This window comes from Anser brachyrhynchus, assembly GCF_964034855.1.
Source record: "Anser brachyrhynchus genome assembly, chromosome: 5".
Classification (NCBI taxonomy): domain Eukaryota; kingdom Metazoa; phylum Chordata; class Aves; order Anseriformes; family Anatidae; genus Anser; species Anser brachyrhynchus.
In genome coordinates this window covers 57,530,238-57,554,076 of record NC_137699.1, presented here as the reverse complement: position 1 = coordinate 57,554,076, position 23,839 = coordinate 57,530,238, and the positions used below count along the sequence as shown (strand labels likewise).

At 39.3% G+C, this 23,839-nt stretch overlaps 2 protein-coding genes across 19 annotated transcripts in view; one reads left to right on the top strand and one right to left on the bottom strand.

The window, feature by feature from the left end:
• Window positions 1-7,098, top strand: part of CDCA4 (cell division cycle associated 4) — a 29,367-nt gene extending 22,269 nt beyond the window's left edge. For all 9 annotated transcript variants that reach the window (XR_013951487.1, XR_013951488.1, XR_013951489.1 and 6 more), the window contains one exon: window positions 3,418-7,098. Coding sequence is in view for 2 of the 9 variants with exons in the window: in XM_080592826.1 (XP_080448952.1) it covers window positions 3,422-4,273 (852 nt within the window). In the remaining 7 variants the exon portion in view is untranslated. The remainder of the gene's footprint in view (window positions 1-3,417) is intronic.
• CLBA1 (clathrin binding box of aftiphilin containing 1) lies at window positions 5,880-22,844 on the bottom strand. 10 transcript variants are annotated; one of them, XM_080592835.1, is made up of 7 exons: window positions 22,716-22,844; window positions 21,751-21,835; window positions 20,762-21,463; window positions 17,343-17,491; window positions 15,702-15,831; window positions 14,325-14,438; window positions 5,880-13,048 (listed from the first exon to the last, which is right to left on the bottom strand). In XM_080592835.1, the coding sequence occupies exons 3-7, from the start codon at window positions 21,215-21,217 to the stop codon at window positions 12,884-12,886; spliced, it is 1,014 nt and encodes a 337-aa protein (XP_080448961.1). In that variant the 5' UTR covers window positions 21,218-21,463; window positions 21,751-21,835; window positions 22,716-22,844; the 3' UTR covers window positions 5,880-12,883. The 10 variants fall into 10 exon arrangements, with proteins under 10 accessions (XP_080448961.1, XP_080448957.1, XP_080448954.1 ...); XM_080592831.1 differs by having other exon boundaries at window positions 21,751-21,865; window positions 22,716-22,842; XM_080592828.1 differs by lacking the exon at window positions 22,716-22,844 and adding an exon at window positions 22,576-22,709 and having other exon boundaries at window positions 21,751-21,865.
• Window positions 22,845-23,839: the final 995 nt, after the last annotated feature.

Here is a 23,839-nt window from a genome sequence, read left to right as displayed (position 1 = left end):
TGTTCAGTTTATTTTCTTACAAATTACAGAGTTATCAGATTGGCGTGTGCCAAAATCCTGTCACTAGATGCAATTTTCTGAGTAGGTTCCTGGAATTGGACAGGAGTAAGGAAAGTGCAATTTCTAGTTGCCCTCTTTGTACTTTACTGTGCCTAACTTGTGCTTCTTTAAGTGGGCTGTGTGGTTCTGGTAGGGCTGACAGCTGCACCCGGTGAGCAGCAATATGCATCGACGTGGAAACGTGGATTTTTGTGTGGACTTGGTTGTTTTCCCTAGTAATAAAAATTGAAATGAGGGGAACACTGCATAATTAAGTAATGTGATTTATATATCACAAAGTAGCGCTGCCAAAAGAGAGTATTTGACTGGTTTAGGAGTTCTGGTTTTGGGGTTTGTGTTTTAATACACAATGCTACAAAAGGGCAAATTGCTTATAAAGTATGAGGTAGTTTAAGAATATGATCCTGTCAGAAATTCTTATGCTAAAAAGTAAAGCAAAAGGCCTGATAAAATGTAGATTAGCTGGTAACAAAGGGGCTTTGTATCTTTTGTAGGTCAGCAGCTGAGTGTGTTTGACAAGAACTGAAATTTAATGTCTCCTGTAGCAACCATGACACTAGTCATTTTTAAACCCACTGTACCAGTGGTACTCTGGTTTTATTAGCCTTTTTCAAATTTTTATGTAACCTCTGAAATCACCTCCCTCCTGGAGGGGAGACTTGCAATTAGGGAAAAATCATACTAAACAGGCAGAATTTATGAAACGTAAAATAGGAGTATGTTTGTAAAACACCACCTCAGACATCTGCGGAATCTGTTAAGTAAAAACACTTGAAGTCGGAGCAAATAATGTTTCTTGAATTTAATTTTTATAGTTCAGGGTACTGTCACACTCGAACTTTCTTATGTATTTCTAGAATGCTCTAGGACAATTTTTTATGAAGGAAGTTTGAGGAAGGGAAAAGGTGTCTCCGTATATAAGCATGAAATATGTAGTCTAATTAGACTACTGTATGACTTTAAAAGTTAAATATTTGATTTTAAGTTGTTCTTGTGAAATTATATATCTTCGCTTATGCAAGTTTGCTTGCTCTTAAGCTTGTGTACAGAAATTAAAGACCACATTTTTGATATGTTAGAAATTAATTATTCATATAATTCAAACAGATAAGTCTAGTATTTCCTGTGTTTATAATATAGTGTAAATATATATTTGAAAATGTATTAAAAGCAGTAAAGTGGCAAAAACAGGTCTTCTGAAAATATAAAATGACAGAAATAGTCTTCTGTGTCCAGTCTTCATTTACTTGCCTTACGAGTATGAACTTTGGTCTGCACTAGTGGAGAGAAAAGGAAACAGCTAACGTGCAGTGTATGGGAAGGATGGCGCGTAGTGAGCACGTGGCTGTTTTGCTGTATGGTTTTATTCTCTATTTGTACAGGGTCTGTGGGCATGCCTTAGGTAGCGCAGCATTTAAATGCTACTTAAAATGGAGAATTAATAATTTTCTTGATTTTTTTTTTTTTCAAATCATTTGGAGACACTAATTATCTCCATGATATGTCACCAGTTGATATATTTAGTGACAGTCCTATTGCAAAGGTCTGTATAACTTGTAGTTTTCCTTAGATTGTGTCTGAAGTTACCAGTTGCTGACAGCATTGCTGATAGTTTTGCTGGGGATACCTGGCGCACACACACACATAGAGCCCCCAAAGTACTTCCAATTATTGTATTTGGTGCTGATCTTGTTCTGAGTGCTCAGCGCTGCCTGGCTCTGTTGGTTCTAGATGGGGTGGGAAGATTACCGACATGAAGAGACAGCCACATTCAGATATTTTTTTTTAAGACATTCAGCTGCTGCTGTGGCGGTTCAGCAGAAAACTTTGGAGTAAAGCACACTTTCAGACTTACAACGTTTAAACTTACATGATGAACTTAAAAAGTTTGCAGCTTTGGCAGAGTTGTTCCTCCAGAGGAGCTGAGTTCTCCACCAGCCTAGTCCAGGCAGATGAATGTAGCCATGGAGCCCTGCAGTGCTTCCTGCAAATCTGGAGAAATCCTGAAAGTAAAAGAAGCTTTATCCTGCTGCCATCTCCTTGTCCCCAAAAGTCTGGCAGCTGGCAGCTGCAGCAATCAGCTGAGCTGTTGCTGGCAGTATGCAGTGCTCACATGAAAAGGAAGTTGGGAGGCCCTCTGCAGCGTGCAGTGTCTGGATTGTTGTGTATGAAGGATCTGCCCTAAATCTGCCATGGGGTGTCTAGTTTATGATTGCTTAATTTTTTTTAGTTTTTTGGGAGTGAGGTCTCTGTGTTCCATGGACACATCGAGATGTGTGCAATCAAGATTTTACCAGTGTTTCCTGCTCATGGTATACTTCTTTTCCTTGTGTGCACAAGTGGTTGCTTAGTGTGTGTTGTCCCTACTAAATAAAACACTTTGTATTTTGATGCTAGGTAATCATCATTCAAGCATGTATTTTGCTTGGATCACCTGTATTTTAGGTGTATATGCCTACAGTTAGTTTTGATGTCACTGTTATAGACCCACTTGTATTTCAATGCAAAAGCACACAGCAGGTGGGAACCAACGAAGTTCTACTTCTTTACTGTATCTATTTAGCAGGATTGGTCGCTTCTAAAATTCCATTTGATAACCTCCTGCTGGATGTCCTCAGAGTTAAGTCAGTAGCAGGTTGTGAACCAGTAGCCATGAGCACTGATGATAATCCTTGGAGTTCTGCAGCCAAGCCAGATTTAGTCTCGGGTACGAATTGGGTAGAAGGATTCCCTAGGAGGCCATGTTCCTGGTCTTGCTTTGTGGTTTTACTGTAGTAAAACAATTTTAAGTCACCCAAGAAGTGAGTTCTATAAAAGAGACACTGAGCAAGACATTAAGAATACATTAATGAGATTAAAAATGGGTGTTAAAACTAGTTTTACATTCTAAGCTACTGTGCCTAGAAACAAATGAATGTTAAATTGAAAATGTTTAAATATAAGCATCCATTTCATTTCATATGGACATAAGACTTTCTTCACTAGTGAATTTTGTATTCCATATAATTTAAATGCATAAGGCTAAAAAACACAGCTAACCTAGCAAATTTTTAAATAATTAAGTTCATATCCTCATGTAAACCTTCAAAAGCAGTCTAAGAACTTCTAAATACTGTTTTTCAGACAGCAGTTACTATATTTGTCATGTTTTCTCTCGAAGAAAATCCTGTGAAGCAATACAGTTGGCAAGTGCATCTTCTCAATGAGAGTGCTATGTAGGATTTTATTGTCTTTCAGTGTTTTATGGCATTAGAATCTAAGTCAACCAATAAATTGTATGCTGAGGACTTTTGAAAGTGCCTGTTGAGGTCTTGCAGAAGTCTTGCCCAAGGTTAATTCAGAGTGTTTCTCTTTCAGGTTCATGTTGGGGAGAGGCCTAAAACGCAAGCTGAGTGACTATGAGGAGAACATGGCTGGTCTCTCTAGTGCCTTCGATTCCAGTCGAAATCTGTCATATCCGCTTAAGAGGCAGCTGGTGCTCAACATGTGCCTCACCAAGTTACAGACTTACAAAATGCTGGTGGAACCGAACTTGCACCGCTCTGTCCTCATAGCCAACACCGTGCGGCAAATTCAAGAGGAAATGAGACAAGAGAGTAATCAGCAGCCAGTTAATGTCTGCGCTGGCATTACTCCTAGTACTCACAGCTACACAGGGATGGAGTCATCTGGGATTTCCCTACAGTTGCCTTCAGGTATTAGTCAGCAAGAGTCTAACTGTTGTGACTTGCGGTCTGCAGAAGACCAGATAGAAAATAGCCTGCTGATAGTCTCAGATGATGATATGTCGTCTGCTATTTCATCAATTCTGAAGGATTTAGACTTTGTAGAAGACATAAGCCCACCTACTTGTCTGGTTCCTACTGGAGATGACCAGCCAAAGTTTCCAGAAAATGCCGGTCTAAAGCTAGAAGATGATAGACAAGATTTGAAGGGAGCTGAATGCGTGTTTGGTTCCTTTGAGATTTCGAATTCAACTAGCTACTTGAAGGATTTGGCAATAGATGACATTTTTGAAGATATTGACACTTCAATGTATGATTCAGACTTCTGTTGCCCTCCGCTAATGCCACCCAGACCACCACCTCTTGCTACAGAAGAACCGTTGAAAACCTTCCCATCCTGTAATTCTTCTTCAGCAAACAACATTCAGATATGTAGAACAGATCTGAGCGAGCTGGACCACATCATGGAAATTCTCGTTGGATCCTGATACTTGTTTTACCCAAAGATACTTTTTGACTGCCACTTTCATTTGGTTTCAGGATAAAAGCCACTGGAAAAGTTGTAAAGAATTATTTAAAACACAAAGTAAAGAATAATCTGTCCATAGCGGGATTCTCTAAATAATTCCAAAACTTTTACGAACCAGAAAAGTGGCAGTCCTTTTCTTTTTTTTTTTTTTAAAAGAAATATTTATTTATCAGAACTGTGCAATCATCTTTTTCCTTCCAGGGTGTATGCGGAACTATAGGCACATACCCTTATCACCCCTCATGCCTCTTTCAATAAACTTTTTTATGTGCAATTTTTAATTTGTCAGAAGAATTTACATGCAAAACAAATTTCATATGAGATGATCTTTTACAAAGCCTCCACTTTATTTTTAATATCAGAGTCTATGCCAAGTTGGCATATGTCAAGTTGCATAGTCGGATTGCCTGGATGCAGACACATTACTAGAGATGGGTATATTTTAAAAATGAGACACGCTTTGCTTTCTTTTGGTCGGAAAAGCAGATCAAGACACTTGTCAACAAAGTCTCTTGCGTTTTCTAAAGCATTCAGAACTATTTATTTTTGTAAATTTTATAGTCTTTCTACATTTTACTACGTTATTTCATCATAGTTCAAATATAATGGACTTCTAGTTGGATGTGTTTAGCACTACCTCTGAGCTGAAATGCTTTAACTCTTTCCAGTGCTTCGTCTAAGACTGCAGATCTTTTTGTTTCTATTTTTTTCTGGGGGAAAGTACTTCTAACTCATTAAGCTGATCCTTTGACAGTGACCTAGCTGATTTGTGAAATCAAGGGTATTCAATGTTTAAAAACTTTTAAGTATTTACAAATGTAATTTATATGTAGATTGTGCAATTTAACAATTTTCTGTCAGTATTATGTGCTTAGATTTTGAATAATCTTGGCGTTCTTTAAATTAAAACTTACTATGTACAGGTAGCTTTTTAATCTGTTTTGGAAAACACTGTCCTTCAGCTCTGCTTTCACTACAAAGTTTAAGATGATTTTTATGTGCAATATTATTTAAAAAAGATACACGTTTGTATACCTGGCATTGTAGAAAGAAACGCTTCAAACTTAAAACTTCTAGCACCTTGGGAGGATACTCGAGGAGTCACCGTTTCTGTATCCTTTAAGAGATGAAGTTGAGAAGGCTTCCTGCTGCACCCGCCAGTGCTCGCTGTTCTGAACGCTCCTGAAATACTGCCCGGTAGGCGGTGAGTCAGTGCCGATGACTAAGAACCGTCCTGCAGCTGCGTCTGTGGGAGCTCAGGGGTCTGACTGCTCGGATGCAGCAGTCAGGACTGGGGCCCGCCCGTGCTTTGAAAGCGTTGTTCTGGTGGTGGCTGGTGGCTGTGCTGCAGGCTGTACTGAAGGAGGGTTGGTGTGTGTGTGGCAGGTGTGTATATAGGTATATATAAGCGCACTCGTTAACTGAAGATGAGATTTGCAGTGAGAACTATTTTTTCTGTAAGACAGTTTGGATACTGTTTCAGCTTGAATTGAGGTCTGTATTGATCCTTGCTATTGTCTTCTGAAGTACACACTTGCACACTAGTTATTTTTAGGGGTTTTTGATTTTTTTTTTTTAACTATAAAACTTTTACTTTGGTCTTGAAAGCTGCAGCACCTGTCTGATAAGAAAATCTGTAGTTGTAAAAGCTTTGCTTCGGTTTGTTTTTTTGTTTTTGTTCTGCTGGGACTTTACAAGAATGGGGCATCTGCAGAGAAAGAAAACATCTACTGTGTGTTGCATCTCACAAACATTGGAGTCCTGGCCCTATTGACGGTGCCAGGGTATCACCTACTATTTTTAGTCTTAACTGATGCTGTAGCACACCTACCTTGTGCAAAGATCTTTTAATTTTTATTATTTTTTTTTTTTACTGTGACTCTTTTGGTTAACAGTTAGCTGCCAATACAGTTTGGTATCCCAAACCAGTGGAGAACCAGTTCAGGTCACATCCTTGCAGCCATCTGGGTTGTTTAGCAACCGAAGGGTATAAATGTATTTATATGCATATAATGTATTGATTCTAATATAAAACTTCTGATCTAAAGTATTTTGAATTGCTGGATAAAGGGATTTGTTTGAAGAGTGTATAAGTAGTTCTTGAAGAGGTACAGCTTCAGAATGTACACAGATTGTGCATTGTGTATAGACTACTCTGGCTTTTCCTCAGCCTCTACTTTTGTATTAAAGATATGCCTGAATAAATCCTTGAAATATTAAGGGCCTTCTGCACTGTGATGAAGCAGAGTTGTGGTTAAAAACGTCTTTAAATTCAGTGATGAGAAATAAAATAAAAAAGATTGCATTTAATTTCTTCTTGCATTTGAAAATATGGAATGTTACTATGCAGTAAAGATATTTTGGTATTAAAATTATATCATGTAGCAAATAGTGAACAGTTAATTAATCCACTTACCTTGCAACCCCAACACAGAGAAGACTTCCTTTTCAGCATTTATGTGCTGAACTTTTTTGTACACTTCATAAATAGATGAAATTGTTGGTACATTTTATCAACAATACAAAATGTGATTTTTGTTAAATTGCTTGCCACAAAGCTCTGTTTCTAATTGCTTGCTTGCATCACAGTGCCAAGACCATAAAGCTGGTATGTAATGCAGTTCGGTAATGTATGGAATTATGTGCAAAGGGAAGATTAATTTTTAAATATGCACAAACTAATTTTAAAATCCTTCCATGTAAAATGAAGTTAGAGGCTAGTTGTGGTGGACCTATTTATTGTATGTTTGGAAATAAAAGCCACAGTTTTGCAGTTTAACCATTTATATTTGAAGCCTCTAGTATTTGTTTTAAAAACAAACAATTACTTTGCCACCTTTCTTTCATCCTTTCATTTACAAAGATGAAACATTTTCCCCAGGTGGTTGCTTTTATACTTTTTTTCGGAAATACAAAACACCAGTTTCATCCCGTTTGCACGTGAGGCTCGTCCCCACAGAACAGGGGATGTTGCACAGAGCTTTGTCCAGCTGGTGGGTGCGGTGGGGGGGATTCCTGCTGTGAACAGGTGATGTTTGTTAGCCTTCAGCTGCCCTCAGACTTTTGTCTTGGCTACCCTGTGTAGTCTTACTGGCCCACACAGTTGTTAGCGCTGCTTCTGGAGCTGACATGCTCGAAAGCAAGTGGCAAACCCAAGCTCTCTTGATGCACACGCTTTGGCCACAGCAGGCCTGTGTACTGCCAGACTGGGTGCTGGTGGAAGACTGTTGGTTATGCCATGAATAGACTGATTTGCTAATGCAAATTACACCAGTGACTTCATGTTTAAAGTTTTCCATTCTCTTCCTGTTGTGGATCTTTAAAATGAGAGATCCTGACTCTTCTGCAATTAACTTCATTTTATTGGTTAGACTGTGCTGGCTGCTGCATCTAGATGAGGCATTCTTCCTGCCTTTTGCCCTGGAGCCTGCTGACCACAGCTGGAAGAACACGGATCGAGAAGCAACTTCACAGAAATCTCCCTTTGGCTGTGAGGTGGCTCCCATCGTGACACTTGTCTGTGTTGCTGGAGCAGGCTGCTACTGCCACTGCAGCACCCACCTGATCCTCAGAGGGGTCCTGACATCCAGTAGAGGAAAACTGCCTTTATAAAGGTACAGTGCAATTTAGCTGCTTAAGAAAATCAGGGAATCGGATCACATTGAAACTTTAAATGTGATGTCAGCTTTCATATGCTTTCCCCAGTTTTAGCCACTGAAGGATCTGAACTTCCGAAGTATGCTGAGCAGCACAGCTCGGTGCTATGCTGGGTTAAAACGTGGCTGGCCAAGGACATATGTGCAGTACTCAAAGCACTCTGCCTGGCTCAGTATTCTGCATACACAAAAGATTTCCTTTTCAGCTCAGGCAAGAGTGAAGTACATGCATGAAAGTAACCTATGCATTAGTGCTACGAGGAAAATGAGTTATAATTAGTTGCAGAACTAATTCTGAGCTATTAAAAACTAGCATTAGAAGTGAAGAGTAAGTTATCAAGATGCAGCAGTGTGTCTCCGGCAGTACATATTAAACCATTCAGGGAAGCTGGAAGACTTTTGGCTTTCGAGAATTTACCCACTATTCACTGGCATCTTGCCTTTATAGAAAAGGGGGGTTGGGGGGGGGCTGCAACCTTCCATATGTTTTTCCATCATCAGGACCAGTTTATCCCAGCAGAGCACTGTGCTGGATGAGCTGTGCTTTAGCACAGGAGCTGGGCTGTGGGATGACATTTTCTTGAGATTTACATTCGGGCTTCAGTAAAATGGAGAACTCCTATTAAATAGGACTGAGGCAAGCCTGTTACATCTGCTGGGAGGCAGTTCCTTTTTTAAAAAAACAACCCCTTTTTTTCCTCTGACTCATGCAGAGTGGATCCAGCAAGCTGAACTCAAATCCAGTGATGTTTGGGTTTTAACAATTTGCAGCTCAGTTTTAGTCAGATTTCCTCTACTATCTTAACTGGAGTAGGAGTAAGTACTCCAGGAGTACTCCCATGTTCGCTACCAGAATGTCAGTGTGCTTATAAATGACCCTGAACTCTGAAAATACTTGTAGTGTCCCAGAAGCCATACAGAACATTCGTCTTGATGCTGCATGGAAACCTGGAAAAAGTAAGTGGAGCCAAACTGACTACAGCAATGTATGTGGTGCTTGAGAGTGAGTACAGCTTGAGGCATAGTGCTCTTGAGCACTGGATAAAACACCTTCTCCATTGCTAAATCAACGTGGGGATTTGATCCTGGCTCAGCTCATGGTGTCTTACTGGGTGAATATTATCCAAAGTTGTGTAGAGACTCTGCAGGTGAATCTAAGCTGGATGGACAAAGTACATCTCTTGAGCTAGATACAAACAGTTTATTGAAGCCTTGAAGGAGAGGTTTTTGTTTCTATAAGAAATTGGTGTCAGCATGCCGAAGAAGAAACATTCATTATATTCTGATAAGTTAAAAACATTGTGATGTTAGTAAAAATTCATCTAACATTAAAACCTTTGGATATGTTGGCCTAATTTTTCCTCAATCTAGTCATTCCTGTATTAATAGCTAACAATGTTTGAAAAGTGAGGAAGAGTTTTCCTGAATGGAACAAAAATGTGTGTAGATATTTAATAACAGAATATTGAAAGGAATTAAATTATTATTCATAGATAGATCTTAAAACTGTAAGTGAAGAACAGTTCTCCAGTCTCATCTCCTGAACAGCACAGACCAAAAAAACCTCTTGTTTTTAAAATAAGGTTGAGGGCCTGCAATTTCTGCCATTGGAGAACTGTCAGGAAAAAGATGTCCAATCAGCTAATCCTGCCAGTTTTCAAGAAATGTATTTTTAGAAAGCCAGGAAAGACTGATACCACTCTCTTCCCTTTTGAACATAAGATTTATTTTGAAACTAGTTTTTACTTTGGCTCTCTTGTATTTTCTGTTTTGCTCTATGAAGTCTGGTTATGACCAAGGTCAGCATTCCAAGGAACTTTCACAATTTTACAGTTTTTTGTTGATTTTTAATCCAGGACTTCTGCATACAAAGGGTAGGCCTATGGTATCCTTAGAAATACTCATATAGTATGCTTAGAGGTATACTCATACTAGAGTCTGGAGTGCTGTTTATTTTTACCAAACTTACACTTTTTTTTGGATTCTTAAAAAAATAAGGTTCCAAAACTATGCCTTCTTACTCTGTTCAGTTTCAAAGATCGTTTGTTTTTTGAAATAAGGTCCCTAAAAGTTTACTTGTGGCATAACATTGAACAGAGTATCATTGAAATATTTTCAGTCTTTCACAATATAAGGTTTTTTGTTTGTTTGTTTGTTCACAACTGGTATGGCCTTCTTTCTATGAAGGGAACATTTCAGTAACTATGCTTCTCATTCGAACTTCTAGAAACTTTGTTCCTTGGGTACATTTTCACTCTCATTCCAGATTGGAAGAAAAAGGCATCTCTGTCTAGCTCTGCTGTCTAAAACTCTTAAATTGGTTTAGTTTTTCTCTTTAAAATCCTAAGCAAATGCCAGAAGTCTGGGGTATTTACTTTCCACAAGCATGGAGTACAGTAACTAGTTCATCAAAACTAAGTATTTCACAGCTGAGAGCTCACAACTAAGACTGAAAATAACGAAATTCATAGCTTAAAACATACTAAAATACAGAAGCTCTGTTTTCTCCCTGTACCATTTTCACAGAATAAACACCTGCTACTACTTAATACAACCATGTATTTCAGGAGTTGGTGAGCAGCGATTGTTAGCACACTTGGCTTGATGCCCAGGAAGGCAACAAGGAAATGACAAAAGGAAATGAACAGCGAGTATTTGTGCAAAACACATCAGAGGGTTTTCCGTCACCACTCATTTCTGAGGATAAGAATAGAAGGCAAGGCTAGTCTCTACTATGCAGTATGCCTGAAAATGAGAGGCCTGTCTCCCTGGGCATGCTTTGTTGTTTCTTAAGAGAAACAGAGCATAATTTTATCTTTGTGAATAACCCCAAATGGACAGATTGTGTCCCAGCTCTGATGAGGGCAGCCGGGGCTCTACAAACTCAAAGCTGAATTGATTTACGTTGTAATTTCAGATCTGCAAGTCTTTTTCCTTGAATAAATGAACTTAGACTGAAGACAGGAGTCAAAGGTCCCTCAACTGTCTTGTGCAGCCAGTGTTTATTAAGGTACTCATGTGGCATAAAAAAATCTGTCCAAAAAATGGAGCCCATCACTTTTAAAAACATCAGTAGTTTTTGCCTCACTGAATCATAAAAAAAATGAAAACCCTTTTTCCACTATTTTAGGGCTGTAAGACTTGTTGCTATGACAGACATTCACCCTTCCCCTGGAGTAATGGTGCAAAAAAAATCTTTGATACATCCATCCAATGTTAGGGAAAGCAAAGGCAAACTTTAAAATCTAAAAAAAAAAGGGACCTCTGAGGTACAGTGCATCAGCTGCTGGTGAGACACGCTACAAACTACCCCTTCAAGCCCCTCTGCAGGGCCCTGCTTGTCTGAAATATATAATAAAAATGGTATTTTATTCTTGTAATTGATTTCAAGTGTTTATATCCAATCTCAAATATATATTCATCACTTAATAGCAATTTACGATTTTGCAAGTTTCTTACTAGAGTCTAGTTAATACTCCTTTAAGTGCTCTGAAAGACTTAGAAGGGAAATTCAAAAATGAATTCAAATCCAGTGTTAAGTGAAAAAGTTAACCCTGCTCTTGTATCCACGTGGAGTTTTCAGTCTTAACACTGCAAAACTTCTGAGAAGGAAGCTGCTGAGCCATTTACATTCAAGTAACACTTTTCCAAATGGTCTCTTACCATTTACCATGTAGCCAATACATGGTTTGTGTTATGCTAATCGCAATGAGGTATCATAGACATTATTTAAGTTCATTAAATTATAGCAATTATAACTTCACTGCTGAACAGTTTGCTAGGTTAAGAGTTGGAATCTGTCGGTTTCTTAATTCTAAGAATAAATGAGGCATATCATTAACTAACTTTGTTCTGGAATATCAGAGTTTGTTCCATGCTTTCAATACATAAAGTATCTGTCGTAGTGCTTTAGCATTCTTTTCAAAAAGCCATCAGGCTTAGCAACTTCCTTACGATAAGAAGTTGTGCAAAGTTCCCATATTCAGAATGGCCAGAACAGTAAATAAATGAGTAACTTGCATAAAAGTTATTATCAGCGAATAAATAAAGCTGTTGCAATGGGCAAGGATGAACCATGGTTTATAGGAATATTAAACAAGTGCATCCCGTCCAGCACTCAAGCATGCAGGAAGGTGGGCAACAGTTGATAATTACCATAAAATTGTAAAAGGTTTATGGCCAGAGCTTACAGCACTGTGCAGTACAAGTCCTGAACTACACTGCTGTTAAGCTTCAACAAGCATGACTATGGATGGTATAAGTGTTTGGTAGCTGAATGAATCCAAAAGTCCTGTTACAATCAGCTTCAGAGGTGTGATTTATTTCAGTTAGAAACCAATGCCAGCTCAAAACGCCGTGAATCCAGTCACGCCACTGACACTACCCGTATTACCACAGCAGGCTCTAGACATGGAAGTCTCATCTTCCTAAACCCCAACAAAAGCCACAGGATGTAGAAGGCTCACTTTTCGTTGTGCTAAGCAATAGCAAAGTACCAGCTCTCAGCTGATCCCGACTGGACAAAATAGAAGAGATGATGACAAGGCACACTTCATAACACACATGAGGTGTGTTTAGATTTTGGCAGGGAAAACAGTTTTATCATCAAAAAGGCATTAAGGCCCGAAAGATCAGTAGTTCAGAACAGTAGTCCACCAGAGCATCTTTAAAGTGTGATTGCAGCTGGACTTACTGTAAGAGACATGATTCAGCAGCAAAACTCAGCAGGACAAAATTACATCTTTGACTTCACAACTAGATGGGATAAATACTTTCTAATAACATGGCTTTAGGTACCTGTCACTTTCCTGACGAACATGTGTAGTCTCTAGTACCAAGCCAATAAGAAAATGAAGGTGAACTGCATTCAGTTCAAAAAGAAGGAAAAAAAAAGATTAAAAAGTGCACTTGGTTCAACAAATATCATTATTGAAAAATTTCATTTTTAGGTTGTGTGTAGTGAAAATGTGCTTCTTTCTTGGGATTGTTATATGTTGCTTGTTTCCATTTGATGATGTGGTTTTCAAAAAAAGGTTACAGGTGAAAAGGTCATGTCTGGGATCTGGTGATACAGAAAGCTGAGTGAAAAAATAAAAACATGTTAATTTTTTCCATACTACAGTAAGTTCATCACTTAGCACATTTCCATTTAATTTTAAGACAGACATCATAAAATCAGCATTAAACAAAGGACATAACCAGGAAGATAAATGGAAAAGATCCCACTATATGATTTAACTTGCTTCCAAATTAGGGTGGCAACATTCATTTTCTAATGAGCTTTAGTTTAAGATACCAAGCTTCAGAGCTTGTTCTTTCCCTTCAGAGGCTACTCCAGAATAAATTTATCTATTTACCTTAACTTTGTATCATGATTCTTTTTAACTTTACTCCTCCTTAATTCTCTCTGAACCACTTCTTCCAAAGTTCCAAGTATGTGTCAGCTAGTATGATCCAAGCAGAACTGAATTAGGAAGGAATACATTCAATAGTCTCTCTTGATTTTTTTCTGAATTCTCCAACCTAACATCTTTTAAGTACAAGGTTCCCAGAACAGTATACTTCAGTGTCCAATGCAGTAAATAGTAATAAACGTTGTAAATGCAATAAACATTGCAATGAAAATGTACTTCAAACTACACAACCCCACAGCAACAACAGCTGCTCAAGTTTATTCTCCACTGAAGAAGGGAACTTGTATTAGAATATTAATCCTAAATCAATCTTTTAGTAAAATAAAAAAATTCTGTGTTCTGTAACACAGCTTAAAAATATTAATATCCTAAGTCCTTGTAACTGTAACATCAATTCTAACTACTACTTTAGGTAGTTCCTGTCTTGTAGAGTGAACAAACCAAAGTGTGAATCATTCTGAATATCTGAAATGCAAACTTGAATGCAATTTCTTCTCTACCAATTTTGCTTCTAATGTCTCCCTTACCGTATTTTTAAAGCGTGAATCACAGTAATCATTCTCAGTGATCAACATCAGGATCTCAGTGATCCTTTAATATGATAGTTTTCCTTTGTCATCAGAGCATCCTGCCTCTTTTACATACCGCTGCTCTCAACCAGTCAACAGTTTGACCCGCAATCCAGGTTGCTTAACAAATAACCTCCCATTTCAGCATCCTCCATATTATGTTGGTTTGCATTTGGAATGTTGTGTTTTACCTTTTATGAAGCTGTCAAATGGGTTTCAGAGAACAAAATACAATCCCACATCCATACAGTCATCTCAGGACCAAGTGTTTACACTACCACGTATAATAGAACAGCTGACTATAGCACAGATGAACATGTAAAATACACTGTATGCTTCTCAGTAGTAGTTGGTTTTAGAGCAATTCTTACCTTGGTCTGGATCAGTGCTTTGCAGTTATTGATACTGAATCCATCAAATCCAAAGTCCTCGTTATCTTTAATATCTGATTCCTCAAAAATATCATCCTGGCTCTTTGAAAAGTCCTAATAAAGCAAAAGTTAAATTTCCTTTACTAATGACTATAGGCATAGCCAGACGTATCGGTTAGGCATATAACCTAAAGAGAAGTTTTCCCTCAAATAACAAACACTAAATTTTACTTTCTGGAGCTGTATTTAGATTTATCATGTGCCCCTTCTCAATTAAAAAAAAAAATCCTATGACAAAACAAGTTCTATAACTGTGAATCAAATTGTGACTTAAAATTTAAAAAGGCAACTTCAAAATAGATTTCCAAATAAAATTTGGAAATTCAGCTGAACTAGACAATTCCTGAGAAATCAGTGTTAAAAGCAATACAATTTTCCAGTAACAGAAAAAGAAGTAATGACACCAGTTTAAGCTGCTAGTGCAAGGGACAGAAGAGGAGATTACTACATTGGAGAAATGTCTCCAATTCTCTTCTGTTGGATGACATTTCTATAAAAGTGACTGTCAAGTGCAGAATAAATTCTATACTTTCAGCACTGTGATTCTGTTTGTATATAACTTGCATGAAAGGTCAAATACATCCATAAAATGAAAACTGCAACCCCACCGCAGCAATCAAATTATCGATTGGAGCAGTTACTTCTGAGAAGCAAAAGCAACTGCTTCATGCCACCTAAATAACCAGGTTGAATACTCAAGCATCCCTGATGACTTCATCTTCTCAAAACAAGAGATTAAACAGAGGCATTTCTTTTACAGATTTTCAATACTGTTTGTTGCTCTCGATTCAATTTAAAACACATTTCTCTCCCCAAGCCTTGCAAAAACAGACAGTAATCTAAGGAAAAGGGAAGTGGAATACACTTTCAGTTCATATACAGTAAAAACTTAATGTTTTTACTCCAGTAATTACTTTAACAGCCTCACTGATTCAGATCCAATTTTCACTTAATAGAAAGATATTAGACTAATATTTTCCTCATACTCTGAGTAAAAAAGAAAACTGGTTAACCACACACACATCTGAAACCAAATTCTACATTTTATACCTGAAGTTGACTGTGCCATCTAATGCAACAGGCTGCTACGTAATGGAGACCTCAATGTAAGGAGGACCAAGATTTGATCCCAGCACAATTTCATACATACTTACATATAATGATGAGAAAACATTAGACTATCATTTTGAAAGGTTCTCTTTAAACTTATTACTAATCACGATCTATTTCCTCACTCATCTGCATGTATAGCTTATATAAAACCGATTTGTAATCAAAGGTCTATACTGGCATACCAGGAAACCTTCGTTCAATTACCGTTCGATTTGCATCTATTCCAAGAACACTCAAGAGGTTTTCTTGGCAATGAGATTTACTCCAGGGATGTCTTAATCTGGAGGTATTATCTAAGTCTCTAAGAGTTCTCCATATGTTTCCAGAATCAATGCTAGGAGAGAAAACACAATTTGAGGTTATAAGGTGTACAAAGTTTCCAGAAGAGACATATATAACTTTTAGTTATTTTCACTACAGAGAGTTGCGTACTGGCTTCCCTAGATCTAAAAAGCAATTTATTTTAAAATGACTTCTACATTCATCCAAAGTATCAACCCAATGCACTAATAAATTTGCATGATAATTACTGGATACAGTAAGTCAACATAACTGTATGATTGGGCTTCTCAGACAAGAAGTGCATTAGAAGCATACTTCAGAGTTGTTACATGCCCGCAACGCACATTAATTAAATGTCGCTTCTGTGACACGTGGGTACAGAGCTCAGCCCTATTAGTTTTGTACACTGCTTTGTCTGTCTCTCAGACCCTTCTCCTTTGTATCAGCGATATGGCGTTGCAGCAGCCTGCTATGGGTCAACTTGCTGGTATCTGGTCTTGACATGTACGTACTACACGACAGAGTCAAAGCCAAAGGCACTCACTACTGAAATGGTGGGAATTAAACAGTTCCCTCTACATACTACTTCAGGGTCTTACACTGTACTAATCCTTTATAAATCCAAATGCTTTTTATTTAGTGCAGGATAAAAGTATTGCTGATCTTGTTTAGTTACTCATCACAGTATACTGAGGCTTTTTCATCTTTAGTTAGAACTCTGCAATGATACTGCAGTCCCTTTAAATGTTTCTTATATTTCTCCACAGGTTTGAGGCTGAATAAAATATAATGCATATGCAAGGAACTTGCTGACAGGATGCCCACAGTAAATGTTTTAATTATATTTCTTGCAATTCTTATGACATTTCCAAAGCATGACAAAACTTTCTAGATACAAAGCCTCAGATGTATGCAAGAATAACTACAAAACTGTTTAGTAACTGCAATTCTTTTCAGAAGCTGTTGATCCTTCTAAAACACGTAACAAATCCAAAACCATTCCAGCTGCATTAAGAGTAAGCTAAGTGATACTAATTGCTATTAACACAACCCCAGGAAAGAAGCCAGATGCACCACAGATTCTGAAGCAAATCTAGTTTAACATGAAGAGCAATCACCACCTGGGAAAAGGGGGGAGGGAGAAAAAATGAGCGTGAGTTGTCAGGAGAAGCAGCAGCAATGCTCCTGCTTCGGATGACAAAGAATTAAGTCAGATGTGTTGTGAAGAAAGGACAAGCAAACAGGAAGAACAGGCTGCTTGTTGGGTGTTCTGGCATTCCAGAAGCTTAGTCATACGAAGTCACACCAACAGCAGGAAAAACTCTAAACAGAAATTTGTACTTTTGTTATATTCCCTTCCTTGCTTTCCCATAGCTTAAACAATTCATTTCCTTTAACAACACAATACATAAATGGTAAGATCTGTATTCTGAAAAAGCATAGTGGTTTAAAAAGTTTATAAGTTTGTCAGAAAGTACTACAAATTTTTAAATTATGAAATGTAATGTAAGTGCTGAGGAAGTGTTTTTTTTTTTTTTTTGGCTATTGATCTAAACTTATTACCAAAGTTGATTCTTCATAAGCTCAGGAATCCCAGCATCTTCATTATTTGTATCAAGTACTTGATCTAAGCTTCTTATGTTCTCTCTGGACTGCGATACAAAGACTTCTGGAAAGCCCAACTTAAGTATATCCTCATAGCTGTGGTTTGCCTAGAAAAAACAGACTTTTATTACATACATTATACAGGCCAGCCCCGCAGGACTTGGTCCAAAGACTACATTGTTTCCACAGATTGTGTTATTAACTGTATTTAAATTTTGTATTATTAATGGTGCCAAGGGACTGATCCCATAGTTCAGCGTTTTGAGTATTTGCCTAGAATTAGAGTAGGAGAAGCAAGAGCCCAAGAGTTTCTGATGAACCTCGCTCTCTAACTTTACAACTATAAAGTTATACATTGCTTTGTCTACTAGTAGTCGAGATTCCTTCTCCTCAAGGAAATTCAGTCCAGGTCAAAACCAATTAAAGCTCATTTTGTCAACAGCATTTCTAACACACCTAATGCAGCCAAAGATAACATAACTACTAAATGTTACAGTTACCAATAAATACTTGCACTGTCCAAGTCCACATCAAAGCTGGGGTCAGCATGTCTCCATACACTTGCGTTTGCACCAAACTTTTTCCATCCTATGTTAAAAAGCTTCACCACATTTACGTATTTGTTCCTCCTCCAGCAGTGGTATGGAGGAGGCTTGGAGGTGTAAACATAGCCAGGTGAGTGATCCAAACCCATGAGAACAGGCCCAGTGGAAGTAACAAGGTGATCTGAAGACTAGGAAATATGCGTACAAAGATAAATGTGCATAATTTACATCTTATCCTAAAGGTATGTTCTTGTGCCATCTGGTCCAGAAGCTTTTTCCTTTTATTCCTTCAAAGAAGGAATAACTGCAGTTTTCTAAATCAGAGCAGCTAATTGACTTCAACACCCCGCAGGAGGACTGCAATCCAGAAGCAGCGATGTTGTGTGAAAACTAGAGAATGAAACCAGTCAGCTCGCTTTCAGTGCCTACCAATCATCAATTTAATCTGAAAAAAAACAAACATGGATACTTCACATCTTGACAGGTTCCTTTAATTGGAATTCAAACAACTGAAGTAAATTTAGATTATTTCCACAGTTTCTTCATACTAAATTCAGGCAAATACAGTGAATACTTAAAGTATTAAGAGTAGGCACAATCAACTAGAGGTAGAGGGCTTCTGTACTTCCGCGTATGCTTCCAGAAATATAATTTGTGCCCACATTGAAGTATAGACCTTACTAAACTGCCCTTCATGATGGGTGACTGTGGGAATATTCAAAGACTCCTGGATAAAATCCTTTGAATCTTGCACAAAGTATCCTAATACTTTAAACTGATTTATAAAATATTTTGGTTAATTTATAACAAAATATATGGAGGAGAAACATGTTTAAAAAGCAAGATTCTATGAAAAAATAATTCTTAAAGAGTGAATAGAGGAAAGCACTGGCCTGCCTGGTATTCATATCAGGGTAACATCAGCAGCTGTAAGAAGAAATTCGCTGAATTACAGTTTAGTCAAGCCAGATAAAGAGCTCAATATATACAGTAAAATCACAAGATTTTCTATATTAATTTTATCTTGGAGATTTGTACTGATTATAAAAATATGAATGCACTAGTTTCAGATCTGTGCTTTCTGAATAAATCCTCTATATCCTATTATACCAGAATACTCTAGGGCTTAAGCAAGTGCACCAGTCCCATTCACAATGGCCAGTATTTAATTAACATGAAAAATCCTTAAAGTTGCTCAATCATGTAGACAAAGTATCCTGTTACTGCAAAGAAATCAGTGACTGTTTTCATTTTAAAATACAGGACTCTGCTCCAGCCTGCTATCATTCAATTAATTGAAGCATTACATAACGAGGGGCAGACCTCTGATGATCTCTAGTCCCTTCTAACCTCCCTAGGTGCTTCTCCATTGACCATACAAAAGACAGCCCCAACCTGACAAGTTTATGATCTCAAAATAACAATACAAAAACCTCACAAATGAAGGACAAGTTATGTGTATGTTCTACATCCAAAGATATCAACAGCTCTACAGCTGTTTCTCTACCCTGAAAAAAGGAAAGAAATGGAAACATATTAACCCTCCCTAGAGTTTCAGCTCATACCAGGTATTTCCTTTTGACTTTGATAAAAGCAAAAATAAAGGAAAGGGTTTGGTACAATTAAGATGCACCGCTTTTAGAAGGAAACTGCTGTATTCTATTTCTGCTCCAGTCCTTATACACCCTCCTTTTTCAGCATAAGGCTTCTTATCTGAATTTCCAGCACAACAAACAATTTACCTTGTTTGTGCATACCAGCAACTCATCACCAGGTACATTGCGATCTCCATTCTACCACTGCTAGACAGTTTACCCCATGTGCACCGTTGTGCTTTCCCAAGTAAGACGTCTGCAATAAGTTCCCAGCCAAGGACAAGAAAACCTGTCTCGTGAAAACTCAGTTCCTGCACATATCAGAACTCATTTAGCAGACTATAAGCAGTAAAATATTAGCTCTGTTGATTAACTCTGTGAAAGTCTTAGTTGACCACTATCCCTTCTTTTTACAAGTGTTTTAATTCAGCATTAAAAAAATGAAGGCTTTTCATTTTGTTTTGTATTTGTACATTCTTACCTAACCTTTGTTAGTTTGCTTCACTTTGTCTGATACACATTAAAACACCTTAATTGCAACAAGGTATAACCCTTAAACTGAAGCGTGGTTTTTTTTTTATTTTTTTAAGGACACATTGTTTAACTCAGTATTTACTCAGATTTTAGTTCTAACATGTATAAGAGAATGTGACACCCTGTGCCAGAAAATGAATGGTATTAAATTATTTTTATACATTTCATTTTATTTCACATTAACTTCCACCCACAACCAATCAAAAATTTCAGAAAGACTGTTGGATTATTCAAGAAGTGAATAAAACATTGGTTTCTGTTATTTAATACAAATTCTAACTCAAATTTCTGTTGGTTTATTTGAATAAGCTTGCAGGAAATTCAGAGGACTTTTGTCCACCCCATTTTTGCTACCCACCTTCCCAATTCTTTGTTTCCTATGCTCATTTTGTCTAGCTTTTAAATTGCATATGCTTCAGGGCAAGGTTCATCATTGTATTTGAAGGGTTTATGTATTCCTAGTCTCCAGAAGCAAAGCAACGCATTACATTCTTTAAAGCTTTCTAGCAGGATAACTTAAGTATTTGTCAAACACTGTAAAGAAGTTGCTTTTGTTCCACTTGAGTTAACTGCAAAGTAGCTTGACAGTTTCTCTCCCTGTACAGCATTATCCTCCATAGAGCAGACATTCAGATACAGATCTTAAGATGTATGAAGCAGTAATGCAAACATTTCTGGTCTTTGGTTTACTATTAACACCTACCTCATTTAAAGAGCTCCAAACGTCACGTATCCCACTGTGTAGAGACGGCTCAGAACACAAGTGACCAGCAGAAGTACTGCAATGTCCCCTGCTCCAGTCCGTATCACCTTCAGAAGTTTTTGTAGACTTCACTGAAATTTCAGGATCATGATCGAATCTCTCTGATTTGCCTAAGGATTCCCTGAAGCCTTCAAAATCACCCCAGGAACCGCTGGGTTCTGAGGTACAATAACTGCTCTCAGAAAACCCCTCACTTCTGCTGCTGCTATTTGCTACAGGGAGGCTTTGCTGCATTACCCCAGGATTAGTAGTTTCTTCATTATTTGTCCTTTCATTCATGTTACAGTCACTCCCATTGAGAGATATACCACCTATTTCAACTGCTAGATCTCTTGGAGATGTCCAGAGCGACGTGTCTGTATTACTACAACTTTCTACTAGTGACAGGTTCTGCATCTTTGTTTAAGAAGAACAACCCACATTCAGACATCACTTGTTGAAACCTGTACTGAAAAACAACCAAACTCTAGTTAACTTTAGTTGTATTAGAAATTTGAATGTTTCCAAAACATAACCAAATTCTTCATTTCATCCCCAAAGAGTAATAACATTGCTAAATCAAAACAGGATGTCCTTCAGTCTCTCCTCCAGAAATCCACACGTGTATGTTATTCAGTCTCACTTTCTGTGTAAGACATTAGCCTGAAAGGAAAGAATTGTAAAGAAATACTTCTGTGATAAGGGCTGCGTAGGAATAAGAAAAGATAGTTGATAAGGTAGTAGAAAGAATGCTCAAGTTAAAATAAACACATTCCAGTATTATGCAACTGAAAAATCACAGCACTTTGGTATACATTTCAAATAATTTTACCCACATCACAAGAAAAACGTGAAATTAATAACAACATTTGGAAAATACTTAACAGAAGTTGTTGGATCTTAACTGAGTACTTCGTGCATATATACAGGAGACAAGAGGAAATACTTACAGCCAATATCCAACGTTATAACAGTTTCGCCCAGCTCGTACTGGTTGCAGACAGGGCTCTTTTTGTTTGCATGGGTTTCCGCAGTCTGAAAGATTACCAAAGAGGCAAATGTGACCTGCAGCAACACAGGAACCAGCAGCTTAATACTGTGAAAAGCAATAGTGCCTCCAACTATTTAAGCAATTAAGAGTGATTTAATAAGATCAATTTGGCATCTGTGAACTACATATGCGACGCTGCCTTTATCGTTTCAGATTCACCGCATCTCCTCAAGCATCCTTCCCACTGAGGGGTTGCTTTTGGCAGGCGCGGGGGCGTTCGGAGCTGCAGTAACACCACTTTTTAGAGACCGGTCACTATGAGATTATCTCAGCAGAGAAACAGGACAAATCTTGATTTTTTTTTTTTATGTTTTTTCCCCCTCCAAGCTTACCCCGATGGCGCAGCCAGGCACTACCCCCGGCGCACACCCACCTGGGCTGAGGGCAGCCCCCGCGGACTCCAAGGGACCGGGGGAGGAGGGGCCCTGGGGAGGCCGGGCCGGGCACCGGGAGCCCCTCACAGCCCCCCAGGACCCCCCAACCTCCCCCAGGGCTCCGTGATGCCGGAGCCGCCGGCGTTTCACCCACAAGCAGAGGCACCCCCGGGGCGCCCCCTTCAGCCGTGGAGCCCTCCGAGGGGCGGCGGGGGGGTGCCCGCAGCCTCCCTCCGGGCTCCCCCCGGGGCACGACGAGCCCAGCCCAGCTCCCCCAGCAGCCAAGCTCGCCTCAGCCCCCAGCCCCTGGCCGCCAGGCCTGGGGCAGGCAGGGGGGGGAGCAGCCTTACCGCCGCCGATCCAGCGGCCCGGGCCCGGGCGGGAGGCGGCGGCAGGTCGCTATGGGCGGGACTAGGTGTGCCTGCCTGGCGGCGGCCTGCCTCCCCTGCCCGACCTCCTCCCGTCAGATCTGCGCCTTCCCCTTCGCCACCTCCTCCTCCCCGGCCTCCTTCTCCTCAGCTTTCTCGGTTGTTGCCCCGGTGAAGTCCCCCGTCCTCCATATTTCAGCGTCGGGAGGAAATTCTTCACTCTGAGGGCGCTGAGGCACTGGCGCAGGGATGGGGCTTTGGGCAACCTGGTCTGTGGCAGGTGTCCCTGCCCACGGCAGGGGTTGGAACTGGATCATCTTTAAGGTCCCTTCCAACCCAAACCACGCTGTGATTCTCTCCCGTTTCTCTGGATCAACAGGTCCTTCTCTCTTCCACTCTCTGTGCCCCTGGGCCTCTGCTGTTCCAATTGCCTCCACCTTTGTCTCCCTGGGTCAGGCCCACCAGCTGTCTTGCAGCCAGAAGTCAACTCCCACCCTCCAGAAAGAGCCACGAGATTGGTTTTAAACTCATTACATTGGAAAAAAAAAAAAAAAAAAAAAAAAAGCATTCACCTTTTCTGGTTTCTCTCTGCTGTAATCTGGCAAGCTAAGGACATACTGGTTGATGGTGGTGATTTGTGCTTGTTTTTAATTTGAGAACAGCTAACATTCTCAATCACAAAATTCCAGGACACAGACTGAACAAAAAAAGAACAACAACAAGAAAAAACCCTCAATCCACCCAATAATACAACCCCGTGATAAAATACTAGGAACAAGCCAGCTACAGCCTCCTAGGAACTGTTCCTCTCTCCCTCATTTTGCCCTGTGAGGGACTAGGTTGTCCCGTTTCTCCTCTCTTTGCTGAGGCTGGGACTCGACCCCCTGGCTGTGTCAGATAAAGCTGGAAGCTGTGGGTCCCTGGGGACAGGCCACCCCCCTGCCCGAGGGGACTGTCCCTTCTTGTTCATCTCTTGAGAGTGGCAGAGGGGCTGGAGGCAGTGTGCCCGAGGCTGTGTGCTCCCACATCTGCGAGGCAGAGGGGAGAGCACAAAGAAAACTCCTCAGCCTCCCCTCAGGGTGTTGGCAGTAACTCCCTGTCCTCGGGGCTGGGTTTAAACTCTGGGCAGTCCCAAGCAACAAAGGACAGTTGTAAAAGCAAGGAAAAAGGTTTTCTGGAGCAAGGCCCAAAATAAAAAGCATTTTCTAGGCATTACGGTACATATGTTTTTCAGCCCAGGCACAGA